The sequence below is a fragment of the Scophthalmus maximus genome, chromosome 1 (genome assembly GCF_022379125.1).
Source record: "Scophthalmus maximus strain ysfricsl-2021 chromosome 1, ASM2237912v1, whole genome shotgun sequence".
In the NCBI taxonomy this organism is placed as follows: Eukaryota; Metazoa; Chordata; class Actinopteri; order Pleuronectiformes; family Scophthalmidae; genus Scophthalmus; species Scophthalmus maximus.
In genome coordinates, this window is record NC_061515.1 from 26099444 (window position 1) to 26117399 (window position 17956).

Here is a 17956-nt window from a genome sequence, read left to right on the forward strand (position 1 = left end):
GCACATTAATGTCTGTGATGTAACTGATTCGTCAATAATTATTATTATTTTATTTCTTTGCACAGATGACGATCGGTAGGCCCCAGATCAGGACATCCTGGGACGCTTGAGCAGTGAACTGAAAACTAACTGGACCTCACCAGTTTTTTTCAGACTGATGAGTACTTAATTTAATGCTAATTAAATTTAATTGCTGCCTTCCAAACTACATGCATTCATTGAATTGAAGTAGTTTGTAATTAAATCATTGCTTTATTGATCTATTAAACTGACAGCTAGCTAGTGCTCACACATATCCAATATTTATGATTCTATTTAATATCCGTCATGAACGGTACCTTTGTAAAACATACGATGTTCAGTCTTTGTGACACATTTGTTGTAACACGATGTAGAGAGGCGTCATCTCAGTGTACATTTTTGAGGCAATTGTCAGTAGTGGTGATTAAGAAAGGTGTTAATTATATTTATATACTTGCCTACAGAGACCAACTTTAAACTCCCTTTGGAGACTTCACATATATCTTTTTAGTGCTGTGGACTTTGGAGTGCACGGCAGCAGTTATACAACTGTTTCAGGTCTCTTTCTCCCTCCCCATTTTCCCCCACCTCTCTTCCCTCCCCCACTTCTCTCCACTGAATTCAAATGGTCATGGCAGATGACCCCCTCACACTGAGTCTGATTCCTGTTAAAATTGATTTTTCTGTCAACTGTCACCAAGTGTGTGCTCATTGTGGGAACTGTTGGATTTCTCTATAATAATGTATTGTCTCAACCTTACTTTTTAAAGTACCTTGGGATAATTTATGTTGTGATCTGGTGATATGCAAGTTGAAAATTATCTACAGGGGCACTTTAAATGGGTGTTTCTTCAACTGCTCTGTTGTTCAGTTGGTACCGATTCATTATTAAAGTGAATTGAGCCATCGAGACACAACAAGTCAGTCGGGCCTACGGGCTGAAAACGATGACATATCCAAAATACATTTTGAAATGATTGCATATACCACTATCATTATACAGCTGTAACTAACTTTACCCCTGACTGAGGCAGAGCAGAGAGGTTTTGACACAGGGACAACATTGGTAACTGAACAGTATACAGGTTGACTGATGAATGTTTACATGGCGAAGTTGTACCTTCATTCTAAAATAGATATTTGTCTCTGTCAGCCAATGATGATACAAATCAAAAGCAGACATTAGTGCATAACCGAGGATACAGCGGAATGAATATATTGTTATTTTCCATTATGACAGTTTTTCTGCTCTTAATGGTTTGTATGCACTTTATGTAAATAAAAGGTTCTTGCTGTTTCTTTTTCAGAGTGAGGCTATATCCATACTCTAAAATTGTTTTATATTTATGTTTTATATCGTCAAAGAAGCCCGCTCTTTTTGCAATACTGTAGCACTGGTGTCATACTCAAGGCCCAAGGGCGGAATCCGGGCCACCACATCATTTATTGTGGCCCGCGAGAGCTTACCCTCTGCTTTTGGGTAATATCTTCATGGTTGAATGCACTTATTGTAAGGTGCTTTGTACAAAAGCATCTGCTAAATGAATGTAATGTAATGTAACGTGGATCTGTGTACCTTTCCAGAAATCTCCTCAATATTGAGCTCGTATAATAAATACTTCTGCTTAAGAAATCTACGGTCTCCGTCTTTCTGATATTCAACTGCATCAATTTTTCCATTACACACACATTCAGAGAAATGAAATGTACATCCTTGGGCTTTTTAGCCACTGGCACATTTCAGAGGGAGCGAGGAGGTGGGAAAATCACAGGCATCCATCAGTTTTGCTCCCCTGCAGGCTGTGGATAACATTTATAGCCACACAATACATAAAATCCCCTACACAGTAGAGGAACAGGTCCCTGTGTCAGACAAACAAGGGAGACCACACAGGTTGTTATGGTTAAAGAAAGATACATTTATTCAATCAATGTTTAAATTTAAGCAAATTGATCATAACAAAAATGTTAAATCTGTTTTATTAGTAGTGTAGTGAGTGCATGAGTGTGGAGATTTGTATTGTGAGTGTGCAAATAAAAAGAATCAGAAGTACCAAAACCCAACAGGCAACACAAACCAAAAACCCTCCTGGCTTGGATTAGACATCTAATCAGGCAGGCAGATTTGAGACAGGGGGTGAGGTGGAATTGTCAAATTGGCTTAGGAAGTTTCATAAATCTTGACGCGACCCGGAAGTATTTGATCAGTAGCCATGATGAGAGCTGTTCTGATTTTCTAAATGCATAGGAAAGGAGCTTCAATGCTTCCTTAGAGATATAGACGCCCCACAATTCATTGCGGCAGCGATATTTAACGTGACGCGCCATGCACTGACGTAAACGATTAAAAAAGTAGAAGTAGAAGAGTATGAATATGACCCAGAAGAGACGCACGTCATCATGTCAGTTACTGTTACATACACTGAACAAAATTATAAACGCAACACTTTTGTCTTTGCCCCCATTTTTCATGAACTGAACTCAAAGATCTAAGACTTTTTGTATGTACACAAAAGGCTTATTTCTCTCAAATATTGTTCTCAAATCTGTCTAAATCTGTGTTAGTGAGCACGAGTGGCCTTTCATTGTGGCCAGCCTGACACACACCTGTAATAATCATGCTGTCTAATCAGCATCTTGATATGCCACACCTGTGAGGTGGAGGGATCGTCTCGTGCTCACTGACACAGATTTCAACAGATTATTGAACAATATTTGAGAGAAATAAGCCTTTTGTGTACGTAGAAAAAGTCTTAGATCTTTGAGTTCAGCTCATGAAAAATGGGGGCAAAAACAAAAGTGTTGCGTTTATAATTGTGTTCAGTGTATGAATCATTTACATCTGATGTCACACGTCAAATAAACACAATGAAACATGCTGATGGAGCCTCTGCGTTTTTTGTAGTTCATCTTTGTAAATTTGCAGTTTCACCACAGCAGACGCACGTCAACCACATCCGCCGTCGCGTGATGACGTAGTATAGTGAAAGTCGAGTCGGATTCTCTAAGCAGCGCTGTCAGCTTTTCCTATGTCCTATCAGTCCTCCTTAACAACTTTCCTTGATCTCATGACGTTTTCCACAGAGGTCAAGAATAGTAGATAGGAAGGACAATTCCACCTCAACCAGGAGTGTCTCACCCTGCAGACACCTCTGCCACTCTGGCTCTGCCTCAATTGCACAGACACAGGTTAGAAACAGAGCGCCACCAACAGAGTGGGAGGAGTCATCACACCTGTCAAGAGAGGATTCTATTCCACTGCTTGTATACCCAGCACCATTTGCGCAATAGACTGCACCCATGTACACATTAAGGCACCCTCTCCAGATCCATCCCCATATCTCAACTGCTAGCATTACCACCCCACAAATATTAAACTCATCTGCTACTCCCGGAACCACCTTCTGAATGTGGTGCACACAACTCATACATTTGCCTGCCTTGAAAAAGGAGCTGCTGGAGATGCATGGCTAAATGGTAAGTATCTGAGTAATTATACATTTCAGAAACAGAAAAAAATCTTTATTCATTCCAGACGGGCCAATTACAGTTCGTTTTGTAGTCCTATGGTTTGTCTTATTAAGGGATTGTGAATTCATTTTTGGAATAAAGTGTTTTTGAGATTGTGAGGGTTTAGGCTATTCCCTCTAGGTTGTCGAGGATAGCATCTGAGACGAGACATTGGGTGGTTGAACGGGACTTGGGGGCACGCATGGAGGTACTGCTGGAAACGTTATGGGCTGTGAGGTGCCAGGTTCCGCTTCAGAGGGTGGTTCTCTCAGCGTGAGTTAATCTGTACATAAATGATAACAATTAAACCATGGTCCTGACCTTTTATTTTGGGCTGTTACAATTACATAATGTTTGGTTGAAATGAACTCTGGGCCACACAGCACATAATGGTAGCTGGTAGTTCAGTGGCCCTTTTGAGAGGGCCAAGGCCCAACACTTTTTCTATTTCTGTCAAAATGATTTACATTTTGAGTTTAAGGAGCACTAACATGTATTTTTCACATTTAGGCAATATATTGAAATATAGTATGCTCAAGCAAATTTGAGATCAAAAGCTGACATCAATTAAACAAGATGTGGAAAAGTAATAGTTAATGTTATCTGTTACTTTCAGTCTTGCACAGTGCTTGAAAGACTATTAGGTGGGAATTTTTCTACTCTGAATTGTTGTGAAGATGCACTCAGGGAGCCTTGCAGCCAGGCAACAGATGCGGCCTGTCCACATGGCTGAAGAACTACAATAAATACAGTAGGTTTTAAAACACTTTGAGTGAAGGGGGAGGAGGAACACAGAACGTTCCTTTCTGATGGTTTGAATGGGTGCTAAAAATGTCCATGTGACTGAGAGGCAGAAAAGTGAAGCTGATCCATTTAGAGGATTCATTTATTTCAATGCCATTGTATATTTGGATGTTTTATGTAGTTTGTTCGCAGTTACTTCTCATGTCTTTAATCAGCTGATCATTAACCACAGATAGATTCTTTAGCCCCTAATGTTTATTATCTGCTTGGTTACATATCAGTATCTTCACACTAACATGAAACTGATAGACAATTAAATAGCAGACAGTGAGCACATCCTGGGAAAGATGACACATGGGATAGACAGCAGAGGACATATAATTACCAGCAGCGTTAGAGCATAAAATCAGAAGCAGACACTTTATGCTACAAAATAACACATAAAGCATATGACCAGAGGCATAAAAACATGAAACATGAGACTTGCAGCATAAAACACAAGAGAGCAATAAACATAAAACATGCGACATAAGACACACCAGTCTTGCTCCACTTCCAAACACATTATTGCATGTATACCCCTAGATGAAGGAATCTTTCGTTTCATGCAGTTTATGCACATGTATGAGTGGTATCAGTTTAGCCTCCATTGGGGGCTCTGTACCTTCTGTCAGAGAATAGAAGTTGAGCGGTAACTGCTAGGGGTGTTGATATTAATCGTTTCTACGATGCATCACTGATGCGGACGTGGGCGATGCTGCATCGATGCAGTGACGGATCATAATCCCAGCACAGCCAAGAATTGATGCTGTTTAATGTTACGCCTGTACACAGAGACCATAGTATGAACCAGCGAGATTCCAAAACGGTACTTCAACTTTATTTATCATCGTCAAAAACACTACAGCGCATCCGCTCCCTTCTTCCGTTCTGCCCTTCACAATAAAGGACCAACTTAAAATCACTAAGTATTTTGCTGAGGCAACCCAAAAACAGATTCCAAATAAAATGTATTGAATCAATAAAATAGCTTACACTACCTTGCTGTTTGCTAAGTGTCATCTTTTAGGGCAGTTAAAATAATAAAATAAAAAGGGAGTTCATATATATCTGACTGCTTTGATTCATTGATGAAAACGTAGCCATGATGTCAGAATCAGAATCAGAATCAGTTTTCTATTGCCATGTAGGTAACACGTTACATATGAGGAATTCTTTTGGTGTTATTGAGGTGCATGTAGCAGTCAACATATATACACAGAATTCGAAGAATATAGAAAAAAGTTAAATTAAATTAAATAGAACTTCACACTATTTACAATAAATTTACAATAAATATCGGGATCACAGATGGTTAAATGTGTGTGAGGTGGATTACGTCAATATAACGTGTAATGTCTATGGAGGGGGGGGGGGGTTAATTACAAAAACAGACAAACTGCAGTTTGACAACAAGTTGACAACATGATGAACACTGTCTCCTATCATGACGTGATGCAAGTTACCAATGCATTCCAAATTTCCCCATTGTGGGACGAATAAAGTTATATCTTATCTTATCTAATGCATGTTATTATGCACCATCCAAGACTGTTCAGGAGTTGCAGCTGCAAAATTAGTCGAGAAAGGATGTCATTCAATGTGTAATTTACTGCATTGCAAGTGGTAATTAGTGTTGGACAAATAATGGGTTGGGGGGGTTGTCTTATAGGCTACTGTAACACCTTGGGGGTGGGGGGCGCCGATCAAAAATCTCGCCTTGGACGCCAACATTGCCAGGGCCGGCACTGATGTAGAGCTCCGAACCGGATATAGATGAGATATTCGGTGTGATTTTGAATGCAGCAATGAATGGGTTGATGATTTTGGTTTCCATAGACCGTTGTTACATCATTTTGTTCTCAACAAATCATACAATGTACATCAGTAAAGGTTTGCAAACTATATAATTTAAAAAAAATTTGGAGTATACAAAATATGGCTTTACTGAAATATGAAATAATCCTGAAGGTTTACAAAGGCTTGTATACAACTATTTACGCAATGATGCACTAAATACACTTGGACTGCTTAGTATTACAACTTGTTTGCCCTTTGTTTGTCACATGACACAAGGAAGACAAAAAGAGAAGGAGATGGGGAGGTGGTTAGGAGGAAAGGAGGAGGTCGGGAGGATGTTGAAAAGGAGTTTGTGGTTTGAGAGGAGGACACAAGTAGAGGAACGGAGAAGAAGGAGAGGAAATCCTTGCAGCAACACAATAACTCTAAAATTATATTTCTCCTTATATTGTGCCTCCAGAGATTTAAGAAATTGCAGTAGTCCATATTGCAATTTCAATGAAATTTTGATTAATTGTCAGCCCTAGTATTTAACAGTCTACTCAGGTACAAACAAACTGTCAGTTCATGTAAAGATTTGTCCTGTGTTTTATATATTTCCTCACAGATTGACACATTGCTCATCAGAGAAATAGAGGATGCCCTCCTCGCATGGTATTTACCAGTTTATGGGGACAGGATTGCCACAAGGCGATCCTGTCTGGTAAAAACAAAAATGAAAAGAAGGCAATAGTTCAAGTCATGTCCCTTCTTGAATAACTGCGAAAGAAAATGAGGTCAGCAACAGCAAGCCAAGATGAAGAATCGGAACAGGAACCATGGCCTGAACGAAGCGATAAAAAAACAAGCTATAGACGTTCTAAAAACGCTGTGAAGAGTTCAAGAAAAATTGAGCTAGGGTGGATCCATGACGGAAAACAAGTGAGAGCATGGTGGTGGGGGCACTTGAGGTATCCAAGAATTCAACCAAACCAAAACCAACCTTTTTTGGCCTAGTAGGTGTATACTCTGCAAGCCAGCTGGATGACACTGTTCCCGTGTTCCTTTCCACAAATGATATCACCAGTGATGCCCTTATTAAATCCTATCCTGTCTTAGCAGATAGTGCTGACCATGCTGTCCATTCAAGTGCACACTACTACACACTCTCAGAGATCCAGCTGAATGACACTAATCCATTTTTTCACTCGTGCTGAGGAAGTCATCAGTGGTGCCCCCTCCACATCCACTCCTGTCATAAGAGATCACGTCAACCACGCTGTTCATTCAAGTGGTAATGCACACTATGACCCACCCACAGAGATTCACCTGGATGATGTGGTTGCAATTTTCACTCCAGCTGAGGAAGTCAACAGCGGTGACCCCTACACATCCAATCCTGTCTCAGAGGACCATGTTCAACATAGTGACCGCTCAAGGTTTTATGCAGGCTATGGGCTAAATTATGTGTGCCTCAAACTTCAGAGTAAATCTGTTAGAATAAATGATTTGTCAGTTCAAAGATGAGTTGATTATTAACTGCCCTTTGAAGTTTAGTTTTATGAATGAAATGGGTGCAGATGCAGATGGTTCGGCCAGGGATGTCTGTGCTGCTGTGCCTTTGCAGCAGAGGGGGCAGAAATAAGTGTTCCATCCCTGTCACCAAAATGGCAGGAGGAGGAGTGGAAGGCTGTGGGAAGAACATTGGCCATGGGCGTCTTGGACCAAGGTTATTTTTTCATTGCGCCTCGCCCCAGCATTTACCACAGCACTGATAATTGGATAGCATGCCGTGTCTACTGATACACTTGTACACTCTTTGAATCTTTGCGCTTGTACCTGAGTCAATGTGACAGAGAGCTCATAACCACTGCTTTACAGGAAGACCTTGACAGTCATGGCCAGGATGAGTTATTGCATCGGCTAGATCGTCTGGGAGTGAAAATGGTTCCATCACAAAATAACCTTAAAGCTATCTTGCTGCATAATTGCAACAGCAAAACAACAGGCCATGTATGCAGACAAAAATCGAACATCTAGGTTGCTGATTGAAGCAAGACCATTGACTCCAGCTGAAAGACAAGCCCTCAGATTTTTACAACAGCACTATATACGAGGATTGGATTAGGTGGGTCTCAGAGGGCTGCTCAGATTTGTGACAGACTCTGATATCATCTGCGTCACAAGAATATAAGTCACATTTACAGCTTTGGAGGGACTGGAAAGACGACCGATTGCACACACGTGTAGAGCGGTTTTGGAGTTACCCTGTACCTATAACTCCTACCCACAGTTACATGTAGAGATGGAGAATATACTGACCAGTAACTTCTACACTATGGATATTTTGTGGTGAGACAATACACATGCTGTGTACACACCAAGCAGGGTCTATATATTGACATTTTGAATGTAGCCAAACTGTTTGAAAACCAAGTCAACGTGAAAAAATGAAGTTCCAATTATCTGAGTCAAAATTGCACTTGTATTAACTGTGTGTAACACCAGAATAATCTTTTTTTGCAACTTTTGTTTGCCGTCAGCCTTATTTGGTCAAATAGTTGACACATTTTGATGTGAAACAAATGCAACTGTTCTGACTTTCTAGTACTTTTACAGTGTGTTCGATGACTGAAGTGTTAATAATAAAAGTGTTCATTAGTGAAGCTTGTGTGAATTCATTTTTGTTAGGTGCCAGTGGTTATCAATAACGGATTCAGTTGATCTTCAAAACCTATTTTATTTTTATTTCAAACACAGGTGAAAAACACATAGTAACAGTATGTAACACACAGTATGTATAGCCTATTAAAATTATTTTTGTGTATCACTGCACAAACTTTTACTGGTAAAGTGCGCCTCCAAGTGTCATAGTAAGATGTAAAAACTCAGTCATTAGGGAAGGAAGAAGGTTGCAGTTAGTTAAGTGTGATAAAGCTTTTTGACCATTCTTTTTGAGATTTACTGTATGACCTTATAGTCAGAATTTTTTTTTCACTTTTCATAAAAGCACGAATTTTGGTACAGTTCAGGATCCTGAACATTTTCAGATAATAAAGGTAAAAATTAAGGACAAAATCCATGCAAGAGATGAAAAAAACTTTTGTACTGCGCAGAAAGCCGATATTGTGTGTATAGAAATGTTATCTCAGCAAGCATTTAGTAATGAACAGACAAAAAAAAACTAATTAAACAACAGATATGGCAGAGAAAGAGAGAGAGGGGAAGGCAGAGAGAGATTGATGTGTTATGCCCAGTTTCTTGCTGCCGTAGCAATTAGATAATAGGTCTGGATCAGCAGTGTACAGCAAGCTCAACACCATTAGAGATTAGTTTAAGAAAGATGTTTTACAGCCTGTTGGATGTAGACCTGCTTATGGATTTCATCTATATACCAGTCTAACCCTATTTTGCCACCAAAGAGTATTCCATCAGTGATGCTGCAGTAAGTCTGAGATTAGACAGAGAAAGACATTGACAAACATTTTTAGGGTGAATGCGACCTGCAGTCTGGTTGCAGGATATTAAAATACATATATGTTTTCAAATTGCCATGTTGCCACCTTGAAAATAAGCTAACATTGACTTCAACTTTAATTGTCATTCATCCTCATACAAAGTATATAGCTGAAAGTAATGCTGTTCTTTACAGACCACAATACAAAAATAGAGCAACATAACTGCATTGGCCCCTGTCTGCCTTACTGTCAATTACTGTTTCCACTTGTGCTGTCTCTGAGGTAGAGCTGGATGCAGTGGCTGATTGAAGGATTAGAGGCCTCTACTGACAACCAAGGTTGAAAAACCTGTACAATGAGATGTGAATAGGTTTGTTGTTTTGTTGGTATGCTGCCATGGCAAATATGCTGCATCTCTAAAATGCTCCTATCTATAGAATCTAAAGATCCAGTCGATATCAGCGCAAGGATTGAGAGAGGCCAACTCAGCAGACAAGGGTGTTTAGAGGTTGTCAGAATCAGCTGGCCTACCTTGATGACATTCTCGATGAAAGATATAGATTCTCATCATTGAGTATCTTTACCAACTTATAGGGGCTCACGTAGCTGATCCTAGGATGGACTGCACATGTCTGTTCCCCCCATTAAGGAGTACAGAAAGTAAATTTAACTTACTGTGTACTGTTGTGAAGTTTGTACGGGACCGCCTAACCAGTTTATTGCTGCTATAATAACTGAATTATTTGTGTCTGACCACATCGGACTATTGTGTGTTGCTCTGCCATCGTGTCTGAGCCAAGCACGCTGATGTCGGTTTAAAAACTACAAAAGTTATAGGCGTATATGCTGCCCCCATCAGTTCCTGAAGAATTACAGCCTCAGTACCGGTGGCACCTATGCTACTGCAGAAAAACAAGTATTAATATTTAAAATATACTTATATTTTATAATCCCAATTTAATTGTATCTATCTTTTTGGTTAATTTATAGGATTTGTGATGATCAGAACCCATTACACCATCTGCTGTTAAACTTTTGTAATCTTAGCATTCAAACCACGTTAAAATATACTAGCAAGGTAATGTGTTTTGCATATATCTAGTAGTAAGCCATTCTAGCAAAAAGGATGTCAGAAGTCCAGGTGAGATAGTATAAAGAGTGAAAAAGTCCACAAATGGACAAATACCATGTACAAATAAGTCAAAACAGGACATTAACCCAGGAGACAGTGACAGTTTATGTGACAGAAACATGGTGTGGACCGCATGACACAACACTGCGAGAACATCACTCGACGCCACCTTAACAGACTTGCTGGTGGATGGCGCTGCAATTCCATGGTTTTGGCCTAGTGGTTAGTGTGTCTGTTTCCCATATCGGATGACCCGGGTTTGCGGCCATTTTAACTGTTAAAATATACATTAATATATATATATATATATGTATAACAGCGGTGTGACTCGACTGTCCCATAGACATTCACAGCCATGTAACGCTGTGTGGTAACGTAATGTGCCGTTACAGTCAGGTAGCTTTGTTCAGCCCTCGACGTGCAGCTGCAAGGCAGGGCACTCACCAAGGACTGCCTTCTAGCTGTCACAGAGGAACTCCACACAGCTCGAGCAGCCTCCCTCTCTCCTGTTGTCATCCTACTCGACCTCTCAGCAGCTTTTGACGAAGTGAACCATCAGATGCTCCTCTCCACCCTCCAAGAACTGGAAATCTCACGCTTGGCACTCTCCCTGTTTGCATCCTACCTCAAGGACCGCACTGACAGGGTAACTTGGAGAGGATCTGTGTCCTAACCCTGCAACCTCACTACTGGGGTCCCACAGGGCTCTGTTCTGGGCTCCATCCTCTTCTCTCTGTAACCCAGGTCTTTAGGCTCTGTCATTTACACAGCTTTTCTTACCACAGCTATGCAGGTAACACCCAACTCATTTGGTCATTTCCGCAATCTGAAACCCAGGTGGCAGCACAAATCTCTGCATGTCTGGCTGATATTTGTCAGTTGATGTAGACGCACCACCTGAAGCTCAATCTGGACAAGACTGAGATACATTTCCACCCAGGGAAGGCGTCTCCCATCAATGACCTCTTCATCAACATTGAGAACTCTGTGGTGACCCTTGCACAAACTGCAAGGAACCTAGGTGCGACGCTGGGCGACCAGCTGTCCATCGCTGCCAAAATCGCAGTGAAGCCCCTATCATGCAGATTCATCATCCACCACAACAGGAGGATACCGCTCCTCTGCACGGGCTTCCAGTGGAAGCTCGAATCCGATTCAAGGCACTGGTACTCGTTTACCATGCTGCGAATGGTTCAGGCAATTCCAACATCAAGAACATTGTCAAAAACCTTACATGCCAGCCCGTCCACTCTGCGCTGCTACTGCGAAATGGCTTGCAACTCCCTCACTGCACATCTAAATCCCGCAAGTTTTCTGTCCTGGTTCCTCAATAGTGGAACGAGCTCCCCATTGACATCAGGACAGCAGAAACCCTTCAAGGCCTCCGTCGCAGACTGAAAACTCACATGTTCAGACTACACCTTACTCCCTGAATTCATAAAAAATATATATAAAATAGCACTTGAGGCTGTTTTTTCCTATTTGATAAATGTGTATGTACTCTCTTGATTCTTGCACTTTTGGGTAATATCTGCATGGTTGAATGCACTTATTATAAGTTGCTTTGGACAAAAGCGTCTGCTACATAAAAATATTGTAATATAATAATGTAACTGGAACAAAAAAAGGTTGTCAGGTTGGAGAATGTTTGCTAACCCTCCTATCCACCCACATTTATCGTCATGACCACCGTATGGCATAAGATGGAAATGCTTAATAGGCAATGTTAACTTACATGACGACTTGCGTCCCTTCTAAAAAGTAAGCATTGAAGCACCTTTCCGAATGAGAAAAACAGTTGATGGGACAATGCCCTTTTCTTTGTGTTTTTTTGCTGTCACAGGGAAGTAAGCAGTGAACTGTAATTTTATCTGTCAAGTAAATGTATCTATTCATATTCTATCAATCTAGGATTTCTTGGGGGGGGTTGTGTTTGTTCTGTTGTATCACCCTTTCCAATCTATTACTATCTATCTATTTGCTTCCAATATAGCCATGACTTATATAGTTGACTGTTTTCCTTTTTTTGTTTTCTCTCTGTAAGTAGGGCAATTCTAGAGAAAATGGGCCTGCAGGGAAAAGTAACTCCACTGCTGACCAAAAAAAAACAAGGTATGTGCATGTGATTTTGAATTAATCTGTTTTAACCATGTAATTTAATTAAAAACTTGTTGAAATTTGTTTTGCTGCTTTTGTTAGACGACCATAAAATATTTCCTCTGTTACGTGCTAGGATTGCAAGTATCCAGGGTCAGGAGAGGGATTAAGTGGGGAAACCCACTGCTGCAACTTGGCTATGGTTTTAGAGATGCTGTGTTCACAGTAACCAGTGTTCAAGTATAGTGTTTCATACTGCAGTCTGAAGACTGCTAGATTAAGGCTTTACAGTACAGTTTTAAGTAATACAAAATGAATAGGAGAGAGAGAGAAAGATTATAGTTAGGCCATTTAGTAGATGGATGAGTTGTGTACTGCAGTGTGGATGGCAGTGAACAGTGTCTGCACCTTTAGGACAGATCATATTGATCACTGCAGTGAGTCCTTAATTCTCTTAGAGCTGTTTGCCATTATGCTGAGACATACACTGTAATGGAGAGAGAGATGGGGTGGGGGATATAGATGGAAAGATGGACAGAACAACAGCAATTCTACAGGGGAGGTGAAACTGGCAGCAAATTTGTGTGTGTGTATGTGTGTATGTATGTGTGTTGTGGGGATCTAAATCTGTTAACATATTCACATTACTTGCCTTCCTTATGGGGACAAAAAGCAAGTCCCCATAATGTGAATAGTCAAGTTTAAGATAATTTTGTCCAGTGAATAAAAGCAAAGGAATTATCAGAATTGAGCGCTTTGCAGTGGTTTCTGATGTGCACTCATTGACAACTTGACTCTGTGGCAGCAACACAAGAGTCAACAATGTGAGAATATTCATTGAGATGTGATGTCCAAGTCCCGGGACTGCAGGTTGTCGCTAGAAAAAAATCTCTTCTTTAAAAAGAAAGTAAGGAGTTGTAAAGTATTGCAGTGGAAGGTGTTTCTGAAGTTTTAGTATAGAAGTGTCAAAATGTAGTTGATGACCTTTTTCTTTATATTTCTTTAACAAGCTTCTAGCATCCATAAAAGCACACCAAATTGTCATCACAACCAATTTGAGCTAATAGCTAATAGGCAGGCTGATATGGAATTTGCAAAACGTTCATGCTCCCATGGGTATAAACCCTTTTGAATTTAATGACCTTGTAGCTGTAATAGCAAAATTGTCAGTATGTCGTGTGTTTAGTCAAACACTTCCGTGTGTGTGTGTGTGTGTGTGTGTGTTTTAATGTACCCTGAGGAGAGGGGTGGGACAGGTCAGAGGCAAGGCACTTAGGATGATTAAAATCTCTCTCTACTGCATACCTCCTTCATTCTTGTCTTCTCCTTGTGTCCCACTTTCCATTCCTCTCTGCTCTCCCCTCCCCCCTACTTTTACTCGAATGCTGCAATACACCAACCTTATTAACCAAAGGCAGGAGGATAATAGTCGGTCTCCTATAACACTCACAGGAGAGTATTTTCATGTAATCTTTAATTTAACTATTCCTCACCACAATGGATCGCCATCTCTCAATTATTACCCTAAAGAATTTATGCTCGTTAATTGTATTCCATGATAAAGAGTTTTTTCTGTTATTTAGCCTAAACTTATGAAAAACGGTAGAAACAAATGTCTGTAAAAGAAAACAATGCAGCCTCCCAAATTATCATACAATTGAATTAAAACCCGTCTCAGACAACTTCAACAGAATTTAACATTTAAACCTTTACAAACAAGGATTGTAAAAGACTTAATTGTTTAAGTTGGGTATACCTAACAACTTGACAACTGAGTGTTTTGAAAAGTTCATTCTAATTTACACTTTAAGAACTTTAAATCTAGCAATGAGTCAATATGTTTAACCTCAAAGCGGTCAATAGGTGATCAGATCTGTAATTCTGCTAAGCTTTAGAAAGTGGTGTACCGATATTAATCTACACTTCCACGTGAAATAAATCACTTGCTAGAAGGCTGAAACCTTCAAAATGACAACTTTGCACAGGGATAATCTGTCACTATTATTTTTTAGACGTAGGACTTAACCTAACAGAACCGAATTGAGATGATGAAAGGAGTAGAAACAGGTGTGTTAGTGGGAGGCACTTAGGTGACAAAAGGCCAAGCTCCATGGCTGTGTCCGAAATCCCCCAGTCGTTCACTACCCCCTACTCACTATAAAGGGAATTCGTTGTAGTGGGCTATATAGTGAACTCACCAGCTACGATTTCGGACACTACTTGAGTCGCAATCGTAATTACGTATTTGTCGCAGGATTTTGACGTTACTACAACGCGTCGTCTCGTCTCTTCCCTCCGCCGTTTATCGGCGCAGGGAGCGCAATGCATTGTGGTATATATTGCTCGGTTAGTAACAACCGGTTGTCCACTACTTTTCACGATGCATTCTGGGATACAATCAGTGCACTATATAGGGTAGATGAAATTTCACTAAGAATTCGGACACCACTACAAAATGGCGAAGGCACTATATAGTCGTTATGGGGTGATTTCAGACATAGCCCATGTGTGGAAGGCCTCTTTGACTTTCACCCATTGTTTGCTCACACAGGGATCTGGGGGAAGCTGATTAAACACAGCCCTCCTTACTCAAACACAGCTTATTTTGAATTTTAAAGTAACGTAGTAACTGATAAGCCTGTGTGGTGGTAGTTTGGGTGTGGTCACCTTTAGGTTGCAGTTGGTGGTATATTCTATCGTGCAACACTTTGCTGCCCCCTCTGATTGTCTGCTCTCTTCCAGCTCTTCTAGTAGGACCAGCAGATAATAATTTTTGTCATTGTTGTTGTTGTTGTTTTAAAACTCAATCTAATGACTAAATAAAACTGCTTGTAACAGCGCTTGAACTGGCTATTTGTTTGCCGTTTGTTCAGAATTAAACATAGCTGTGTCTTTGATTATGGTTTTGTAAATAAGAGCACCACGCTACATTATGTTGTAGCTTAATCCAATGCTCCTGAGTGATTGAAAACCTTGTCATAGCCTATTTAAATACTGGTACAACTGCATCAACAGGGCAACACACAAGCCGTCATACGACTTTTTAGGTCAAACTGAAACTGTTCATGTTAAGTAACTATTCTCAAAGTTTCCAGTGGTCTGCTATTTTTTATTAAATGTATTCACACACAGTTGTTTTTGTCATGAGTACTTTCACACAGAGGTAGAATACTATGCAGTGCAAAAGTGACTTACATCTTCAAGAGGCGGTTGAGCCTTTGCACCGGTCATTGTCACGGCTGGGCAGTGATGCACCAGCACCCCCGTGTGTGTGTGTGTGTGTGTGTGTGTGTGTGTGTTACAATCAGCAGCTCATCGCCATCACCTGTGGGGGCAGCCAGACACGTCGGCAGATTATTATACCAGTTACACGGTAGTTTGAATCGTCGGCCATGCACTAAACTTCATGTTCAGTTACTTCCTGTGTCTTGGTGAGTTAAGAACTAACTCCATCTGCACAGACTCATTCCACAGGCCCAGGACTCGTCCACTGGCTTCCCTCCTGTGCTGCCTCACTCCACACTATGTTCGTCTCACCGTCGGAATCATCTGGTAATCTGCATAGCAGCCATCGCACGCCATAATTCCCCAGTCTGCCTCTGCTCAGTATTCTGCACTATTTCAATAAACCTGTTCTTCCTTTTCCCCCCAATCTGTGGCGGCCTGCTTCGTTCGAAACGCACGACCAGACATGGTGGGGTCAAAGGTCAGAGGAGAACAAAGTCAACATAACAGATGAGGTAGGGCAATCTAAATGCCCAAAAAGAAATTACATCAGAGGCAACAGTGAAGATATATGATAATAACAATACACAAAACTCAGAGAAAGAAACAGCACCCAACTATAATCAGTAGCTGAAAATGGTCAAATACAGTATAATAACAGAATAGCAACACACAAGTTCTCAACAGTTTGTCTGCAGTTCTTTACAGAATAGTTTGAAAACATTGTATTTTCTTTTGAAATGTATGGCATGTTTTCTTTTTGATTAATATAATATATTCATATAATTTTATCCAATTAACATTTTCCCAACAAATTGTAATAATCAGAGCAGCAATGATGACAGCACCAATTATTATTATTATTATTATTGTTATTATTATTATATTTGAGTAGTAGTAGAAGATCTGGATCAGCTTCAGAGTCAATAGATACCTGCAAAACGAGTACAAAATGACATATACAGTACACTTACTGCATGTGTGCTAAACAGAAAATAAAACCTTAAGGCATGGACATGTCACATATTAAAATAAGAAGTTATTTCATTTGTTCAGGCTGATTGTAATATTCAAGTGAATTAATTAATGACTAGATGTATTTTTGTGAGTTATTTGTGCTGGCAACATCTTTGCATGTTACCCCCCCCCTTAATTTAGTATTTTTGTGCGGTTCGTTTTCCAAGACTATTTGCAGACAGCCTCTGTGACTTGTATTTAATTGTATTTAAAAAAGATATACATCTATATATTTTTTTATACCATCAGTGAATTGCAGGAACAGATTTGGTGAAAATTTGGCACCGAACGCGTCTCCGCTCTGTGTGACAGGAGACGTACGAGCCCGGTGTTCTCGCGAGAGGAGACGGCTGAGCCCCGTGTTCTCGCGAGAGGAGCGGTCTGCACTCTGTTTACATGCACTACTTATTAGCGGCAGCCTCCCTCCGCCGTCACTGCCTTACGGTCCGGCTGAATGAATGTTGAGTCGAGGCGCCGCTGCGAGGAGGTGGCATTACCCCACATTTCGTCTCTGACGGTCGGCCGGACAACGCGTCTTCGGGGACCCATTTGAGCTCGGCCACAAACCCGAGTCCGCTGTCGCGGCGCGCGCTCGCCGTCCCGACGGAGCGAGGTAAGCAAGCGAAAGGAAAAATAAATAAATAAATAAATAAATAAATAAATAAATAAATAAATAAATAAATAAACAGAAGTCAGCGGGCTGAACCGTCGATTGAGCCAATGGGTCTCAGCGGCCGGTCCGCCGTTCGCCGCCGTCCACGCGAGAGCCGCGGACGCGCGTTGCCATCTCGTAACGCCGCCTATCTCGTGGTGCACCATGATGCGGTGCGCGTAAATCTTTTTCGCACACTAGTAGTCATGGTAACCAACCGGTTCTGTCGGGTGTTCCGCACGAACCGGCGCAGCCCGATGCAGTAGTGCGGGTCCGACACAG

The 17956-nt window shown here is 40.8% G+C and overlaps 2 protein-coding genes across 7 annotated transcripts in view; both read left to right on the forward strand.

Moving 5' to 3' along the window:
• Positions 1-1622, forward strand: part of LOC118307104 (mucin-2) — a 34638-nt gene extending 33016 nt beyond the window's left edge. For all 5 annotated transcript variants that reach the window (XM_047331672.1, XM_047331682.1, XM_047331680.1 and 2 more), the window contains one exon: positions 66-1622. In XM_047331672.1, coding sequence (XP_047187628.1) covers positions 66-110 — 45 coding nt within the window. In that variant the 3' untranslated portion in view covers positions 111-1622. The remainder of the gene's footprint in view (positions 1-65) is intronic.
• A 15768-nt stretch (positions 1623-17390) lies between these two features.
• Positions 17391-17956, forward strand: part of ache (acetylcholinesterase) — a 33303-nt gene continuing 32737 nt past the window's right edge. Inside the window, exon 1 of one of the 2 annotated variants that reach the window (XM_035630073.2) lies at positions 17391-17635. The gene's annotated coding sequence lies outside the window, so the exon portion shown is untranslated. The remainder of the gene's footprint in view (positions 17636-17956) is intronic. The other variant, XM_035630061.2, reaches the window with a different exon arrangement.